The 20,259-nt window shown below is 36.1% G+C and overlaps 1 protein-coding gene and 1 pseudogene across 2 annotated transcripts; both read left to right on the top strand.

Annotated features, from left to right (window-relative positions):
* The first annotated feature begins 1,097 nt into the window (after nt 1-1,097).
* Nucleotides 1,098-2,120, top strand: LOC147569979 (putative ubiquitin-conjugating enzyme E2 38). Its single transcript, XM_086653331.1, has one exon. It carries the CDS (start codon nt 1,098-1,100, stop codon nt 2,118-2,120), a length of 1,023 nt encoding a protein of 340 aa, XP_086509457.1.
* A 14,733-nt stretch (nt 2,121-16,853) lies between these two features.
* LOC147569978 (putative ubiquitin-conjugating enzyme E2 38 pseudogene) lies at nt 16,854-18,132 on the top strand (annotated as a pseudogene). The gene has a single exon (XR_015238901.1). The product of XR_015238901.1 is annotated as a putative ubiquitin-conjugating enzyme E2 38 pseudogene (transcript).
* The last annotated feature ends 2,127 nt before the right edge of the window (nt 18,133-20,259 follow it).

Below are 20,259 nucleotides of genomic sequence, written 5' to 3'. Positions count from 1 at the left end.
ATAAAATGTGAAACAAAATAAGAATGATGAAGAAGATCTTTGGATGTTTAAATAGGAACAAAGAAGGAACTGAAACAGAATACAATGGGCGGGATCCAAAAAAAATGGCCGAAATTTCGTAAAAAATGGCGCCATTTTTGAAATTTTAAAAAATTCGAATGTCTTTCGGTTGTGACGTCATGTACGGGAAACTAATTAATTCGCTGTCTAGCGTCAGAGTGTCAGAAAACTGAGAAATATCCCGTCCAAGGGCAAGAAGGGGAGGAAACAAAAATAAAACCAGGAAAAAATATTGTTTTCTGACATTTGAACCTGATTCACATTTTTGAATGAAAATAGATTGGGCTCTCATTTACCCCCCAAAATTTGGATCTCTTACTCATTTTTTGTTATTTTTATCATGATTTTTTAAATTTATATTGAGAATTTGTTCTTGGATTAATGTTGTAATTTGGTTGTCTGTTTCTTTATGTCTTTCACATAATGAATAATGAATCGTAGATCTTTTGGTTTTCCTCTTAACTTAATGGTGTTTCTATTTATTTTTACTTCTGATTCATGTTTATAATACTATGTGATAAGTTAGAAACTTTGGAATTCTAAGGAGGATAGAGAAAAAAGTTCCAGAAATCATGTAAATGAAAACATATATATTTGAAGTTCCTTAGTACTTTCATTTGAGAGTAGACTTGAAATTTAACGCATTCATTGCATTCAACTAAATTGACCAAAAAAAAGGTACATATCAAAAATAATGACACAAATGCTATCAACTGTTTGATGGCTAATTGGCTATTCACGCCAAAACCGTCGGTCACCCTATGACGGTTCTTAAACATGGAACTAGACTAAAGGTTCTAGTCTCGTTTTTAGCTCTTTCTAAAAAGAATATTCCAAATCATTCTTAAAACTGAAAACAAACAACTCTTAGAAACTTCCTTTACCGACTTCCTATTTTGTTTTGTTTGGGAACTCTGTTTTAGGGTTTACTAAAACCATCTTATCAATAACAATATAAATAGAACCATTAGTACCACTACTAAACCTTCCGTCTTTAGAGTTTACTAAAACCCTAGTTTAGTAATCCATAAGCAAACATGAGAAATTATGAAGAAGGGATGATTGAAGTAGTAGTAGATATAGGAAAATCAGTAGCGGCAGAAAACTCAACTAGAGAAGAAGAAGAATTCAAGCAGTTTGATATTATTCCATCTATTGAAAACTCCTTTAGTGATCATCATTATTATGGTGGTTCATCAAAACAAGTCAATTATAGTAAAGAAACATGTAAAAACATAATGAAAGAGTGGAAGATTTTAGAAGAATGTTTACCTGATTCAATCTTTGTTAGGGGTTACGAAGAACGTATCGATCTATTAAGAGCAGTAATAATTGGTCCATCAAGTACTCCTTATCATGATTGTCTCTTCTTCTTTGATATTCAATTTCCTTCAGATTACCCTAATTCACCCCCAAAAGTTTATCATCATTCATTCGGATTTCATATGAATCCAAACTTATATGATAATGGGTATGTTTGCATAAGCATTATTAATACTGCGGCTGGTGAAAATAGTGAGAAATGGATACCGTTTCTTAATCATCCTGATACCAATCAGAATCTTCCAGATGAGCAAAAACAATCATTAGCTTATAAGGAGTACGTGTATATTTTATGTTGCAAGTCGATTTTAGTAATCCTTAATAACCCACCCAAGAATTTCGAAGCATTTGTTTCTCAGTATTTTCGTGATCGTGCTGAAGCTATTTTAACTTCTTGTAAGGCGTATATGGATGGATTAGTCAAGGTTGGGCATACCACCACTGTCACCACGGATGTTGATGGAGAAATAGTGTCTAAGCAATTTCAAGATTTGGCAAGAAATGCGTATTCAAATCTCATGGAGGCGTTCATGAAGAATGGGTCTTCGTTAGAGAATTATTATATAATAGAAGAAGAAATTGAGAATGATGAGTTTTCTGTTAATCAAGTGAATCAACTTCAAGATAAGAGTTCCATTGGAAGGAGACCTTGCGTTCTTATTCTTTTCTTTGCACTTGTGTTGATATGGGGTTACATTGTCCCTGCGCTTTTAGGGGGAAAAGTTGGTCATAAATAACTTTTTATTGTTAAATTTAACTAGTTAGTTATTAATTGGATTTATTGAGAAAGTGATTGCTTTAATTTTTATGCTTTGTTGTTAGAACAATTGTTTAATGTTTTTCCCATAAAATTTTGACGTTGTTAGTAACTTAAGTTACCTCATTGACTTTATTTGTGTAAGTTTTCTGTCGTCAAGATTAGATTATGCTTTCAGCATCTCATTATACATCCGAGTGATGCCAGGAAAAACACTATTGTCTATGCTTAATGTGAAAAGATGGCGTAGATTGCTTTGGTTTATACTACTTCTACTAAAATCAATGGTCAATTTGAATGGTTAATTAACCTAAAGGACAAAACAAGAACTTATGAAACAAATTTAGTGTTCTTAGGCACGAAAGAAGTTTGAACTATTTGTTTCTTTTTCTTTTCTAATCATACTTCAACTATATGATGTAAACTCGTCGAAGATAGCTTCAGTGGAAGTACACAATTGATTGATACCGAAAAATGAACACAAACTCTAATTTTAATTTTAATAATCCAAGTTCAATAAATCAAAAATACACATCCAATACCAACTGGACTAGCAGTTGTTGGCAGAACAACCATTCTGCTAAAGCTTTCATCACATTGAGATATTGATTTTAAAAGTCAGAACTTTTTAAGCCGTTGGTTTGTCAAATACATATTGCTAAACTTATCTTCTCGAACAAAGTCAGGTACTCAAGTCTTGGACAAGCAGGGGGAGACCCCTAAAAATTTAGTCCCACGTTGCTTCGGAAGACCTTCCAGACCTATACAAACAAAACACCTGGTCATCGATATCAGCTTACTCCTTTTGGGTGAGTTTGACGCCTAGATCGGTCGGATGGAAAAGCCTGGGGCGGTAAAACCATGCCGAGGATAAACCTTGTATCATGTGGAACTAGGCTAGTGGACTTGGGTCTTATGTTGTCTAGATCAAGGACCAAAAAGTCTGGTATCCAGATGGATGTTACATCATCAGTTCGTCACTACCATAAAAATTTATAACTGCTGTCACAATAAAAGGGTATCAGACTTCCTTTTTTAGACAGTGAATAGTCCTGTTTAAGCAAACCAGAGCTGCTCATCTTTAGGTTTAAAATCACCAACTGAAACTGATCCAAAGACATAGATGATCATTAGCAACAAAGAGTTGCAGCCTTTGCAATTCTTGAATACAATTCTACCCTCTTCCAAAAAAACAAGAGCGAGATAGAGTTTTCAAGGTTTTATGAAACTAGGGTTTCGAGAGAGAGAGAGTTTTCAAGGTTTTACGAAACAGTGGTGGTGGTGGCCGGAATTGAAGAAGAAAAAGAAATATTTATTTTCCATTAAAAAAGTTCCCGGAAAATACTTTGAATTTTACATCTTTTCTTGAAAAAATTTCACCTGAAATAATATTCTTATTTCCCTAAATCAGCGATCTTGTTTTAAATCCAAAATAGAATCAACCCTATAAAAGAATTGACTAGAAGTAGTACTTTTTGCTCCCAGAACATTTTTGATAAGTCCATAAGTTCACGTGCCCAGTAGAGTCACTGATAATATTCAAGCCCTAAGAAGTACTCAAAAGAAACTTCAGGGTTCTCTTTTTTTTTTGAATCCAAGTGAAACCATTTCATTTCATAAGTGATACAAATCACAATGTTTACATGGATGATATTACATTCTTATTTCTCTCCTCTGAAAACTTCAAGAGAGTTACATACCTTTAAATGCAAAGTGCATCATGAAGGGAAAGAAATTGGACTAGACACAGACACTATTGGGACCCTAAAGATCCGAGAAAAAATACCCTAAAGGTCTGACAAAAAGGATCCTAAAGATCCGTGAAAGGAGACCCTAAAGGTCTGACAAAAAGGATCCTAAAGATCCGTGAAAGGAGACCCTAAAGGTCTAACAAAAAAATATGAAAGAAACTGAAACAACCACTGGCGATGTCGTCGGAAAACTGTTGATGTCGCCGGAAAACCGTTTCCATCACCTGAAAACCGCCACCATCGCCGGGAAACCGCCGCTAACACCACCACAATCACTAAACATCACCACAGATCCCATGCCTCCACCAAACCACCATCACCAAACCCCACCAGATGTAGCAACAAATCCAATCGCACTCCCATCACCGCCACTATAATGGAACTACCCCTATAAGCTAAAACCCCACTCGGTTGTTTCTCTCTCTCTAAAAGAGAAGGTGATTCCTTTCTTCAATCCAATGATTATAGACTCAGATTTATTGAAAGGCCCACAGTGATAAAACCAACAGGAAGTGATTGCGATTCAAACTTCTTTCCCACAAAAAATCTGATCAAATAACGAAATTAATAGAAACCCAAATTAATATAAACCCAAATTAAGAAAGGACTAACTTCGTTGACATAATCAAAACAGAGATATTGATGATGAATTCAATCGATCTGATTCTAATTGAAGAAGACAAGTTTGATAATCTCTCTCTCAATTATTTGGACAGTAACCGCCCAAATAACCGAAAATTGAGAAATTGAATGAGAAAGAAAACTTCAGAAAACCATGAGAAATAAAACCCTAGAAGATGATCGCTTCTCTGGATCTGGGGCCAAATCAGAAGGAAAAAAGAGATAAAAATGAGGGAAGAAGTGATATATTCTCCATAAAATATGAAGATGATCGCTTCTCTGGATCTGGGGCCAAATCAGAAGGAAAAAAGAGATAAAAATGAGGGAAGAAGTGATATATTCTCCATAAAATATGTTTCAAATCCCAGATCTATACATTTCAAATCGCATCAGCACATAAAATTTACAGTTAATCAGGGAAATTGAGGGAGAAATAGAAGAAATGTAGGAAAATAGGCATCAAAACTATAAATTCAAACCCTAAAGCCGTCAATAACTGCTCTGGGAGAGAAATTAGGAGGTTGCGCCACCAACCCCCTAAAAAACACTCCGCTGCAGAGGTAGCCACCCACTTTTATTCTTTCTTTCTTTCTCCAAACTTCATAGTTCTCAAAGTTAGAGTTTCCCTACACTCTTTTACTTAAAAGTGGGATCTCGAAAGTCTTCGATCAGTAACAATTTTTTTTTGAGATGGATTACGTTCTGTGTTAGTCATTACATGACATTGATACATCATCAAGATGTGATAGACACGATAACCGCCGAAGTTAAACTGCAAATGAAAGAGGCATAATAAAGATGCCTAAAGCCGAACAAACTCACTAATTATACTTTTAATAGCCCAAGTTCAATAACCATGAATTCCACTTCCTATGGGATTCGAACATGGAATTTCTAGGTTTTAAAGTTTATGTCAACACTTTCACCCACTTGATAACCAAGTGTTGATGATCATTAACAATTAAGTTTACGTTTATACGAGTTAGACTATTATCGGGTACAATATATACATATAATTTTAGGTGAACCAATTAAGATTGATTATTCCATATCAAATATATAAACGATGTTTTCAACAAAAAAAAATATATAAACGATGAAATATTAACACCAATTGCGTAGATCTTGAATCTGTAAATGAGTCCTTCACTCGTGAGTCATGTCCGTTACATCACAAAAACAATAATCCAGCCGAAGGTATTGGTTGATTTTGGCCATCCGAATATCGTCCAAACAGACGTTGACCCAATATGACTACGGGCCCATCCATCATTGTTGATAAGGGTGTGGCTAAAGACCCCGACCAAAGTGTTGTAGGCCCCCCGGATAACACATGACCACATGGGACATCTCACAATTTGTACTTAAGCCGGGGCCTACAATACTTTTTGGCGTGAAGGAGGCGTGAATAGCCACGAAGAGTTGGATTCACTCCATTTTCATCCAACTCCATTTTCTTTCTTTTGATGAAATCGTTGGGAAACCAAACTGTTGGATGGCTATTAGCCCCACTTTCATGTCAAAACGGTTGTGACCTATTTAGGGTAACCTTTTAGGCCCATCAAGTTTTTGGCGCCGCTGCCGGGGACTATGTTTTAAATTTATTCTAATTTTGGAAAGTTTTTATTTTTGGTAAGTTTTGAATTTTGGATACTTTGACTTGCTTCTCTGGTTTTGGTGTGCAGAACACTAAGGAGCTGAAGAGAAGGCGCAACAAGGAGGAGGACCTCAAAAGAAGAAATTTACTGTTTTTATTTTTTTGTATTTATTTTGGTGAGGAGAGACTTAGACTTTTTAGTACTTTCTTTTGTTTTGACCCTAAATTGGAGGGCTTTTATAAATTGTAACCGAAAATCCAACGAAGCCTCGGGTTCGGACACTTGAGGGAAGAGTGGCCCGGGTCGTCCTCAAAGGTCGTCGCCCGTCTCGAACGGGAGGTAACTTTCTCTAATCACCCACGAATCCCCTGTTAGTGGGTACTTTTCATAAGATCTTCGTAGTGCTTCCTCGGTTTTCGTGTTAAAAAAAAAAGAAAAAAAAAAAGGACCAATAAAAAGGAATCGAGTGTAGTTTTTGCAAGTGTCAATTCCCATCTTGTGATCGTGCCTGACCATCATGGCGCATTTTTCTAATGGTTGGACGTACCCTGTTGATGATGATGACCTTGATCTAAAGGGACCCGTCATCAACCGAACTAATATAACCTTAAGAGAATACCAACAGTTGCGTAAAGACTGGCTTAACCAACGTGGTACAACTCTAAGAGATTGTCAACGACTTAACGAGGGGAATAGGCTAGTTGAGCCTAACCGAACTGGTATGACCCTAGGAGAGTACCAACAGATGTGTAGAGACGAGCCTAACCGACCGGGTATGACATTTCAGGATTATAAACGAATGTCTAGAAACAGTCCGATTAGTGAGTGGAGTAGACCATATGAGCCTGATCGATCTCATATGACATTAGGAGATTATCAGCAAATGTGTAGAGATGGTCCGATTAGCGATGGATATGGTCCGACGCCAAATATATATGAGAGACCTTATTGTCCACACTATTCTGAGACCAATGACTTTAGAGACAGGTATGATCCTAATATGTACGGAGGAAGTTATTATCAAGAGTCTACGTTTAATTACACTAGCGAACCTTATTACGAGGAGACTCTTGAAGATAGATCTCGATCAGAGTCCGAGAGTCGTCTTATTGAGATTATGTCACAATTTGCGACTCAAATGCAGCAGGATACTGAGTCCTTGGCTCAACAGATGAAAATGTTTAAGTCGCAGTTATTCGCCGACGAGGAAGGGGGTTCACCACCCCAAACTCAGGAAGGTACTAGGTACGATGACGAGGTTAATACGTCTAACCCTAGTACTAAGTTAAATGTCGATGAATTTACTGATAATACCCTAGAGCCTGAAAGGTCTGATGACCTTGTTGTCTTGCTTCCTCCACCTATGTCATCTCACCATGATAGGACTACACTAGACATTGATATTCAAGATGATGGCTCTATGAGCAAGTTTGGGAATGACACTATTCTGAACTTTCCGACATTTGAGATTTGTAAGGAGTCAGCCTTAGATGAAATTCTAGGAAGGCATGATATTATACCTGACTGCGAGGCTTCAGATGTCTTTGAGGACATTGATAACGTTAGAGACATGTTAGATACTTTGTCAGACTGTGTACCTAAGGAAACCATGGACCTTGACCTGGTCCCCGAGCATATTGCCTTACCCTTAGAGTCTAGTTTGACCTTTCACATGGTCTCAGACTCGGTTGTTGATCCCTTTTGGGACACTTCAGATGTCTCCTCTAGAACGTCTATGGAAATAGTGGATATTCTATCCACTAAGCTTGCAGATGACTTTCTGCCTTCGACGGATATATTGGCCCTTCATTGTTATGTCGATCCTTTTGATGACTTTCTAGTCATTGGTCCAAGTATTTATAGTTACTTAGTGGACTGTGCATCCACTAAGTTTGGGGATTGCCCCTCATCTTTAATAGTCTCACATGCACTCTCTGCAATTCACAAAGATGTGAGACTATCGTTCACTGAAAACTTTGTGTTTTGGGTGGACCCACAGATGTATCGAATATTGGTTTACAGTTAAACACATATCTGTAATCCAGTAGGTTAGTTCTTTCTATTTGTTCGAGTCATCTGTTTCGTCTGGCTGAAGACGTTAAACTTAGCGCTTTCTGGGAGGCAACCCATGCATAGGACTTCCGAATCTGGTAACATCTTTCCTTACATCCTATTATTTTTGCATAGTCTTCAGAACATTGAGGACAATGTTCGGTTTAAGTTTGGGGATAGGGGATTGAAATTTTTGCTAAGTCCTTATTTCAAAAATTCAAAAGGGTTTAAAATTTTTCAAAATTTTTAATTTTTGGATTGAAAATGTGAGTCTAGTTATTTTTGCTTGTTAATAGTTATAGAGTCTAGTTGGTTGTGCTACACTTTTGCTAAAGGTTTTTCCACGAATTTCAAGTCTTGAGGTTGTTTGTGCACTAGCCATGTGAGTGTTAGATAAGTGAAGAGTAGACTTTTCTGAGTGAACTTAATCGATCATTAGTGGAGACTTAACCTATGTGAGATTCTGAGCCTTTCTTGTTGTTTTGAGTGATCTCTTCTGAGCTAATTCCGAGTAGAGTGAAGAGCTACTCAACCTCGCAATATTGAAAGAAGAACTCATTTGATCTCCTGAGTTCAAATTTTACAACCACTAGGGATGTCATCAGGAAGCGAACCTTTCTCTTGTAGTCTGAGAAACTTGAAAGCAGTGTCAACTAGAGGAAGATAGGAACCTCATCCATCATTTAGAACCCTGAGAATAAGGCATGAAGCAAAATGAAGAGAATATTACCAAGGAAAGAATAATGTGAAGAAAGTATTATTTTGAGTTTTATTACTAGAAGTATATCAAAAAAAAAAAAAAAAAAAAAAAAAAAAAAGAGAAAAAAAAAGTAAAAAAGAAAAAGAAAGTGTTTGTGTAGTTTTGTTTAAGTGTTTATCCTTTGAAGTAGTTCTTGAAGATTTGAAGACGACGAGTTCTCAGGAGTTCTAGTTTATCCCTAGTGTCTATTGACCTCTAGGAAGCATTGTTAGAAAGTAGATCAGGTGAGAAGAGTTGGTTAGCTTCCCCATTCCGTATTAGTGGTTGTTTCCTTCTTTGAGATCAGTCGTCCACAAAATTTTAGTCCGTCTTTTTCATGTGTTGAGTTTTCCTTCATATTCATACTAACACATAGAGTGAACCATTCTTGAGTGACTTTAATTTTTGAGTGTATGACCGTGAGGCAGTAGTCGAGGCGAAATGTATTGAGAGGGTAATCAAAGTCTTGTCTGTTCTAAACCGAAATGATATTTATATTGGCTGGTCATGTGCACTTCGGGTCTTGATTACTCGTGAAGGGATTTTTAGCAATTGTGTGGTTTGGCGACTTGGATTTCATTTCTATTAACTTTCGAAAGTCTACCGGATAAATATTTTTAGTCCATGTCATATTTAAACCCTTCTGCATTTTTGAAATTCTTGAATTTTGTGGGTATATTCACTGGAAACCCTCACGAGACAAAACTCGTCCTCTAGGGTAACTTAGAGGTTTAACGGCTTGTTGCACGTGCTAAGTGCAATCGTGATTCCCTACGAAAGTGGTGAGCTGGGCTTGATTTTATTTTTCTGTTTTGCTCGAGGACTAGCAAAATCTAAGTTTGGGGATGTTTGATGAGTCATAAAAATGCCTCATTTGAATCTCTTAACTCGGGTTAGTTAGTCAATTTCGAGCAGTTACTCTGATGAATTACTTGTTTCTCTTACTCAGGTGGTTTCTAAGGAATTGAGCACAGAAAATGGTTAAAATCGGGAGATTGATACATTAGGGGCATTTTGGTAATTTGGAGATTTGATAGTTCTTGTGCTGACCGACATTGATGCTCGGGTGAGAGATGAGTCCAAGACGAATCCATCGGCGAAAACGGGAGTCAAATCGGAGTCCGGATGAAAGAGTTAGTTCGGGTCAAACTTTTGGTCATATCTAGTTGACCATAATTCGAGGAGGACACATGGCACGGTGCGGTAGATCCAACGTTTATACGTATAGCCTATCAAACTTTGATGGTGTAGCAAAATTCCATATCCCAACAGCATTCACGTGTGAAACACCATAACCAATCCAACATTCACGTGTGAAACACCATAGCCACCCTTATTAAAGCTACTTACACGTTGATTGGTTATCCCCTACCATTTCTCCCATCCTCCATTTAAACTAATATTTTATTTCCTTATCTTTGCCAACCTAATTGGAAACAGATTGAGAAGGATATAGATTGGAAACAGAGCAAGCAATACCCGTGACCGACATCTCACTGCTCACGTATTTTCTCTCTCTTTCTCTCCTCTATCTTGGGCAGTCCTTTCCTTATCTCTTCTCTGATTAAGGCAAGCTTCTAATTAGAAAGGTAAGAACACAGATATGGAGAGGATTTTCTTTCCTCTTCGGTCTCACACTCTCACGAAATTTACAGTGAAGAGAGAGAGATTAATGGAGTTTAGAAGTTGCCAAGATTCGTATTACAGAGTCTGAAGATCGAGATTATTTTAGAGATACCATGAGATATTTATTAAGTTGGAAGGTAGATGAAGATTTGGAAATTATAAGATTTTCAAAGAACAAAGAAAGAAAGGAGGATTTCGAATTCTGTTTGGTGATTATTTAAGAGGAAGAAGAGGGACAGAGTGGCTCATCTCGGATTTGGGGGTCAAAACCTCTCAAGAGCTCAACTAGAACAGAAACATTAGAGAGAGAGAGAGAGAGTATCTATGCTTGAACAGAAAACCAGAACACCATTATCATCATCTACTTCTTTTCTGTTTTTTTTGTATTTCATTCTTTGTGAGAGAGAGAGAAATTACAGAGAGAGAGAGAGAGGTTAATGTATTGAGAGAGGATTGTAAAGAGTGAACATAGAGAAGAGGGAGGATATTTGTACTATTGATATTTCTTTGTGAGAGAGAATCTCATCATCAACTATCCATCTCATTCCTCATAATCATGGAAGCTTAACATTGGGTGATATCTACCTTACTTATCTTTTGCTCTTAATTTTTATAATGAGATTCTTTCTGATGAGTTTGATTAGCTAAATCTCTTTATCTATGGTGTTTGATGAAATCCATGTTGTTATTTACTTTTTAGGTGTGATTAAATTCGAGTCAAGTAATCCTTTGGTCGTTCATGTCTAACTTGCGTTATTCTTGATTATTGATTAGTTCCTTCATTATTCATCTTTCTTAAGTTGATATTCCATGCTTAGAATAAAAATGCTTTGATGGATTATACTTCTCAGTTGATGCATAATAATCGAGTAATTAGTATATAGGGAATGATGCATGTATCTTTAGTTTTTATCGTTTTAAGGAAGATATCTTCCGGACTTTAGACCATTCATGTTTTAAAGCCCGTGTAATAAAAGTAACTCGTTGACTCATTAGTTCACCTTTAGAGTTGTTCCGTGGATAGATTCTGGACCCATAGATCATCCCCCCATTTGAGTTCATCTTTTTATTTGTTTTAATATTTTATATATTTTATTTTAAAACCAAAATCAAAACATTTGAAAAATCTTATTACTTCCTAGTTTTAGAATAGGTTTCACTTAGTCTCTGAGGAACGAACCGGTCTTACCGGAATTATTACTTGACGCCCGTATACTTGCGGGTGGTGACCTATTTAGGGTAACCTTTTAGGCCCATCACCGACAACGATTTTCTTGTCGATTTTCAATACAACAATATTATTTTGTTGACACTTATTAGGCAATTTTTGACTTGTCAATTTTAAACACAACAAGATGTTGATCATCACAACCTTTTGTTGTCGAAATTTTCTTTCACAACAATGACCAACTTTATATAAATGACACCAATACATGTTATTTTGTTGTCATTGATTATCGTTCAATCTTTGACCGCACCTACCAACTTTTTAGTTGTGACTTAATCATCGTTCAATCATCTTCCAACGCATCCACAATCTAAGAGTTGCAAGAAGACGAAGAATCAACAAGTATTTTTTTCTCTCTCCAAGTCGGACACTTCAAAAATTACGTGCTCCAACTTGCGGGGTGGGGGGATCTAAGAGTTGCAAGAAGACGAATACGAAGAATCAACAAGTATTTTTTCTCTCTCCAAGTCGGACACTTCAAAAATTACGTGCTCCAACTTGCGGGGGGGGGGGGGGGGGGGGGGGGGATAGGATACATGATATAAGACGATTCGTAAATAATAGATCTGGCGGTCAAGATGAGTTCCAGAAATAATATACGTGTGTAACACGTGTATGTACGTGACAGATCGAGAGGACGAGATCCGACGATGAAGAAGAATTCAGAATATATTTGAAGATATGTAATATTTAGTATGATATATTCAGAATATCTTTTGTAACCATCTAATGATAATATTAAATAGATTTTATATTATTTCTTAGTTTAGTAATCAGAAACTAAGAAACCCTAAACTCTAAGTTATCTATAAATAGGAGAGGGTTCTGGGATTCAATCTCATCGAGTTGTCCGACTTATGTAACCGATCAACCCCACCCACAGTTGTATGTGCTGATTATTAATGATGAAGTAATTTCTCCGTGGATGTAGGTCATGAGTATCCGACCAAACCACGTTAAATATCGTGTCACTATTTTATGTTTACATCTCCGATTATAATATAATCGTGAATTTAACACTAAAAATGGTACTTTTGATTTATCAGATTGGGTATTAAATGGGTTTCGAGGAAATATCCCGAACTGAAATCTTTCTTCTCTCTATACATAACTTTAGAGAAAGAGATTTTTCTCTTTAAGAAAAAAGAAAGAGAGAATAGAAGAAAGATTATAGAGAGAGAAGAAAAGAAATCGAACGATAAAGTTGAAAATCGAGTGAGATCTATAGAAATGGTAAGAGAAATTAGTTGGAAACCGAGATGGTGATTTCCCAAATCAATGGGAAATCTCCATGCTTTCTAATTCTTTCTCCTATAGTCTGGTAGAGAGAGCGGGTGAGATTTTATTTTTGGATAAAATAAAATCTGTAAAATGAAGGTATCCTCCCAAAGTTGTTTTCTAATTGTGAAAAGTGGATGGAGGTTAGGGTTAGGTTAGATGAGGCCAGTTGCTTACAGATTAGGACAGTGCTAACAGAAAAAATAGTTGTTGGGTCTGGTGCTAATAGAGGTCGCCCGCTAAAAGCCTTTTAGACTGGTGCTTTTAGAACCACCCTTCTTTTTTATTGTATTTTGTATCTCTACTATGGTATTATCTGTGACCTGTCAACGGTTGGTGGCCCAAGTGGTTACTAGGTGTTGACATAAACTCCAGAAACCCCTAGAGGTCCCAGGTTCGAATCCCGGAGAAGGTGGAATTATTGGTTATTTGAATTGGGATTATTAGGGTATAAATAGCTATAGGTCTGGTTGTGTTAGAGTTTGAGTGGGCTATAGGTCAGCTCATGTTAGAGTTTGAGTGGGCGGGTAGCAAGCTTATCACATCTTTGATGTATTCAATGCCAATTGTAACGACAATGTAATCGGTTCTCAAAAAAAAAAAACTTATGACCTAAGTACAAAATTTCTATACTTATTCAGTCACCAAATTTATATTGAACCAAGTCTAAATTTACAAAATTCAATATATAGAAAGAAATTAAAAGAAGACAACATCATTTCCGACATTCTAAAACTCCAGATAATATTTTCACTCATTTTTTATCCTAATTTCACTAGTTTTTTTTAAATTTGTGTAATTTATTATTCACTCATATAAAATTATCTCAATTTTTGTCAGAATAAATAACACATATTATGTTTTGTTGATAAATGAGTTTATTTATAACATTCACTATCAAAAGTGAATTTTTGACCAGAATGATTATAAGTGATGATTTTACTTCAGAAAATGGCAGGGGAAAAAATTTTCAAATGAATTTTTTTTTATGAAATTTCTTTATTATTCAATTATCGTATAAAGGATCTTTTTAAAACTTGGCACATGGCCTGCAAAATCTCAGTCATGCCCCTGAGCGTGATAGGTTTAAAGGTCATAAAGTTTCAAAAGCTCCTCCTCTCTTCCTCTACCTCTTCTTGTAGTTCTAGCCCAAAAAACCTATCCTCTTCTACTTTTTTAGCCACCTCCATCTCTCTCCTCAGATTTTTTCTACTTCTAATCTTTACTTCTAATTTTTACGTCTAATTTCTATTTTTAACCTATTTTCTTCTCTCATTTCTTTTCTACAACCTATTTCTCTCTGTTTTCTTCTCTAAAGTTTATTCTTCTTCTATTTTTCTTCTAAGTTTCTCTTTTCTCATCTTCTAAAAAGCTACCATTTGGACTTTTGGGGTAATATTCTTGAAAATATTTGGAGCAATGATTGGATATCAATTGGAGGCACATAGAGCTTTGGATCTAGATCCCCTTTGGGGATTTCTTTTCATACATATCTCTTTTGTAATTCCATTTACTTTAGTGAATAGCTAATTTCATATATAGGGTTGTAGATGAATCCTTAAATGGATCTTTTTGAGATATGTTATTTGATTAATTAAACCTTTTGATTGTGCATTAATGTCTTTATATATATATGGCCAGCGCTTTGGGGAAAGCTAAATAGTTTCCGGGGTGTGAAATTTTAAAGGGAATATGTAGAATTTTAGAGATTTTCCGGGGAAATAAATTTTAAGGGGAAAAAAAAAAAACACTCCACCTCACCTCAATCTATCTCCACCTCACCTCACTCTCTCTCCACCTCACCTCTTTGTCTTCTCCGATTTGGTCGCCGACCGGAAAATTTTCCGGCCGGCGACCATGAAGAAAAAAAAAAATTTCACTCTCTCTCTCTAGAAACTCCGGCGAAGGGGTTTCCCTTCGCCGGAGTCCCGGTCTGTTCTTCAACAGACCAGATCTGGTCTGTTCATCACCAGACCGGAAGTGGTCTGTTGAAGAACAGACCAGTCCGGTCTGTTCTTCAACAGGCCGGAACTCCGGCGAAGGGGTCCCTTCGCCGGAGTTTCTAGAGAGAGAGAGTGAAATTTTTTTTTTTAATGGTCGCCGGCCGGAAAATTTTCCGGCCGGCGACCTAATCGGAGAAGATAGAGGTGAGGTGGAGAGAGAGTGGAGTGAGGTGGAGAGAGAGAGAGAGAGCTGAGGTGGAGAAGTATTTTGCTTTCCCCCTAAATAAAATTGTCAAACAAAATTGATCAATTTTTTACCAAGTCTTCACACCCCGGAAACTATTTAGCTTTCCCCAAAGCGCTGGCCATATATATATGATTACAGAATGTTTTTATCAAGAATATTTTCCGAAATTTTTATATAGTTTATTGTATTAAATGTTGAGTTATAAAGAAAGAGACTTAGTTGACTAATTACATGTGTTAGAAAGTGAACTAATATGGTGGATTTTAAATCCTAGGTTTTTCTTTCTCATCTTGCTCCGTTCATCTTTAGTTTGCTATTGTTTTACTATTTTCAAAATCAACTCAATTTAAGGAAAGGGGTGTTAATTTAAGATTTAAGGTGAAATTACTTATCCTTGAGGATTGACCTCGGACTTCCGAGAAGTATTATAACTTGACCCCGTATACTTGTGGGATAAACCCATTTTTGACTTATCATAGGTCGCGGATTAGTTTTTGCTGCTCCAATCAATAATCAGCAAGAAAGTTTTTTTTTTCAAAAGTGACTGCTTATTTTGATGCAGATTGAGAGGGTGATCCAGACACTCGCCGACCGATTTCAAGTGGTTGTGTATATCTCGGTCCACATCTTATTTTATGGTTCTCAAAGAAGCATCTTGCTCGAGTGCGGAAGTTGAATATCGAGTTACTTCAACATATATAGCATGGTTACAATTCCTCCTACGTGACTTGGGTATTATATGAAGGAGCCACCTACATTGCATTGTGATAATGTGAGTACCACATATATGACTCACAATCTGATATTACACTCACGAACGAAACACATGGACCTTGACTACCACGTGTTTGTGAGAGGGTCAATCGAGGTGCTTTACAAGTTCGATACATACTCATGCCCAAATTGCAGATGTTTGTACGAAAGGTTTGATAAAGTCCAGAAATCAATTTCTTTGCTCCAAACTCTCACTTCAGGATCCGTTTGTTAGCTTGAGAAGGAGAGGAGAGGGAGTGATAATGCATTGACTAAGTCTGGTATTAACTCATCTGTATATTTCAAAATTCAAATAAGTTGTTATTTCATGATAAAATTAAAATCTTTTTTAAATCTTTTAGTTGTAATCAAATATAAAGCTATTATAAACATATCCCTCTTGATGTATTGAAAATCATCAGAAGATTTTAAACTTTTACCTTTTACACATGATTAAAAGAAAAAATCAAACTACTAACAGACAAAACAATTGAATGAACAAGGACTCCAGAAACAACTTTTTTTTTTTTGTTGAACTATCTCCAGAAACAACTTGACTTTAAAAAAAAAAAAGATACATATCAAAAATAATAAGGACTAAAGGTCGGTCACCCTATCACGCCAAAAAACGTCGGTCACCCTATCACGGTTCTTAAACATGGAACTAGACTAAAGGTTCTAGTCTCGTTTTTAGCACTTCCTAAAAAGAATATTTACGAATCATCTTAAAACTGAAAACAAACAACTCTTAGAAACTTCCTTTACCGACTTCCTATTTTGTTTTGTTTGGGAACTCTGTTTTAGGGTTTACTAAAACCATCTTATTAATAACAATATAAATAGAACCATTAGTACCACTACTAAACCTTCCGTCTTTAGAGTTTACTAAAACCCTAGTTTAGTAATCCATAAGCAAACATGAGAAATCATGAAGAAGGGATGATTGAAGTAGTAGTAGATATAGGAAAATCAGTAGCAGCGGAAAACTCAACTAGAGAAGAAGAAGAATTCAAGCAGTTTGATATTATTCCATCTATTGAAAACTCCTTTAGTGATCATCATTATTATGGTGGTTCATCAAAACAAGTCAATTATAGTAAACAAACATGTAAAAACATAATGAAAGAGTGGAAGATTTTAGAAGAATGTTTACCTGATTCAATCTTTGTTAGGGGTTACGAAGAACGTATCGATCTATTAAGAGCAGTAATAATTGGTCCATCAAGTACTCCTTACCATGATTGTCTCTTCTTCTTTGATATTCAATTTCCTTCAGATTACCCTAATTCACCACCAAAAGTTTATCATCATTCATTCGGATTTCATATGAATCCAAACTTATATGATAATGGGTATGTTTGCATAAGCATTATTAATACTGCGGCTGGTGAAAATAGTGAGAAATGGATACCAAATTATTCAAGTATACTACAAGTTTTGTTATCAATCCAAGCTCTTGTTTTGAATGATAATCCATTTTTTAATCATCCTGATACCAATCAGAATCTTCCACATGAGCAAAAACAATCATTGGCTTATAAGGAGTACGTGTATATTTTATGTTGTAAGTCGATTTTAGTAATCCTTAATAACCCACCCAAGAATTTCGAAGCATTTGTTTCTCAGTATTTTCGTGATCGTGCTGAAGCTATTTTAACTTCTTGTAAGGCGTATATGGATGGATTAGTCAAGGTTGGGCATACCACCACTGTCACCACGGATGTTGATGGAGAAATAGTGTCTAAGCAATTTCAAGATTTGGCAAGAATTGCGTATTCAAATCTCATGGAGGCGTTCATGAAGAATGGGTCTTCGTTAGAGAATTATTATATAATAGAAGAAGAAATTGAGAATGATGAGTTTTCTGTTCATCAAGTGAATCAACTTCAAGATAAGAGTTCCATTGGAAGGAGACCTTGCGTTCTTATTCTTTTCTTTGCGCTTGTGTTGATATGGGGTTACATTGTCCCCGCGCTTTTAGGGGGAAAAGTTGGTCATAAATAACTTTTATTGTTAAATTTAACTAGTTAGTTATTAATTGGATTTATTGAGAAAGTGATTGTTTTAATTTTTATGCTTCGTTGTTAGAACAATTGTTTAATGTTTTCCCCATAAAATTTTGACGTTGTTAGTAACTTAAGTTATCTCATGGACTTTATTTGTGTAAGTTTTCTGTCGTCAAGATTAGATTATGCTTTCAGCATCTCGTTATACATCCGACTGATGCCAGGAAAAACACTATTGTCTATGCTTAATGTGAAAAGATGGCGTATATTGCTTTAGTTTATACTACTTCTACTAAAATCAATGGTCAATTTGAATTGTTAATTAACCTAAAGGACAAAAAACAAGAACTTATGAAACAAATTTGGTGTTCTTAGGCACGAAAGAAGTTTGAACTATTTGTTTCTTTTTCTTTTCAGATCATACTTCAACTATATGATGTAAACTCGTCGAAGGCCAGTGGAAGTACACAATTGATTGATACCGAAAAATGAACACAAACTCTAATTTTAATAATCCAAGTTCAATAAATCAAAAATTACACATCCAATACCAACTGGACTAGCAGTTGTTGGCAGAACAACCATTCTGCTAAAGCTTTCATCACATTGAGATATTGATTTTATAAGTCAGAACTTTTTAAGCCCGTTGGTTTGTCAAATACATATCGCTAAACTTATCTTCTCGAACAAAGTCAGGTACTCAGGTCTTGGACAAGCAGGGGGAGACCCCTAAAAATTTAGTCCCACGTTGCTTCGGAAGACCTTCCAGACCTATACAAAACAAAACACCTGGTCATCGATATCGGCTTACTCCTTTTGGGTGAGTTTGACGCCTAGATTGGTCGGATGGAGAAGCCTGGGGCGGTAAAACCATGCCGAGGATAAACCTTGTATCAAGTGGAACTAGGCTAGTGGACTTGGGTCTTATGTTGTCTAGATCAAGGACCAATAAGTCTGGTATCCAGATGGATGTTTCTTTTTTTTTTTTTGGAAGTCGACTACGATCTACGTATGTCGTTACATTGGCACTTGATACATCATAGATGTGATAAGCTCGATAACCGCTCACTGAAACACTAACAGGACCGGGCCTATAGCCCAACTAGAACATGGCCTAAAGCCCAACAACATTATTTACACCCTAATAATCCCAATATGAATAACCAAAGATTCCACCTTCTCTGGGATTCGAACCTGGGACCTCCAGGGCTTTCTGGAGTTTATGTCAACACCTGGGAACCACTTGGGCTACCAACTGTTGACCAGATGGATGTTACATCATCAGTTAGTCACTACCATAAAATTTTATAACTGCTGTCACAATAAAAGGGTATCAGACTTCCTTTTTTAGACAGTGAATAGTCCTGTTTAAGCAAACCAGAGCTGCTCATCTTTAGGTTTAAAATCACCAACTGAAACTGATCCAAAGACATAGATGATCATTAGCAACAAAGAGTTGCAGCCTGAATACAATTCTACCATCTTCCAAAAAAAAACAAGGGCGAGAGAGAGTTTTCAAGGTTTTACGAAAAGTGGTGGTGGTGGCCGGAATTGAAGAAGAAGAAGAAATATTTTATTTGCCCTTAAAAAAGTTCCCGGAAAATACTTTGAATTTTACATCTTTTCTTGAAAAAATTTCACCCGGAATAATATTCTTATTTCCCTAAATCAGCTGTCTTGTTTTAAATCCAAAATAGAATTAACCCTATAAAAGAATTGACTAGAAGTAGTATTTTTTGCTCCTAGGACATTTTTGCTAAGTCCATAAGTTCACGTGCCCACTAGAGTCACTGATAATATTCAAGCCCTAAGAAGTACTCAAAAGAAACTTCATAGTTCTCAAAGTTAGAGTTTCCCTACACTCTTTTACTTAAAAGTGGGATCTCGAAAGTCTTCGATCAGTAACAATTTTTTTTTGAGATGGATTACGTTCTGTGTTAGTCATTACATGACATTGATACATCATCAAGATGTGATAGACACGATAATCGCCGAAGTTAAACTGCAAATGAAAGAGGCCTAAAGCCTGACAACATAATAAAGATGCCTAAAGCTGAACAAACTCATTAATTTTTTTTTTTTTTTTTTTGAAACCGATTACATTGTCGTACAATTGGCATTGAATACATCAAAGATGTGATAAGCTTGCTACCTGCCCACTCAAACTCTAACATGACCTGGCCTATAGCCCAACTACACTCTATAGCCCAACTACACTACCTTATTTACCCTAATAATCCCAATTCAAATAACCAAAGATTCCACCTTCTCTGGGAT

Source organism: Eschscholzia californica, unplaced genomic scaffold (genome assembly GCF_041429995.1).
Source record: "Eschscholzia californica isolate CP2 unplaced genomic scaffold, dmEscCali1.0.p SCAF_1, whole genome shotgun sequence".
Classification (NCBI taxonomy): domain Eukaryota; kingdom Viridiplantae; phylum Streptophyta; class Magnoliopsida; order Ranunculales; family Papaveraceae; genus Eschscholzia; species Eschscholzia californica.
This window is presented reverse-complemented; position numbering and strand designations above follow the sequence as displayed.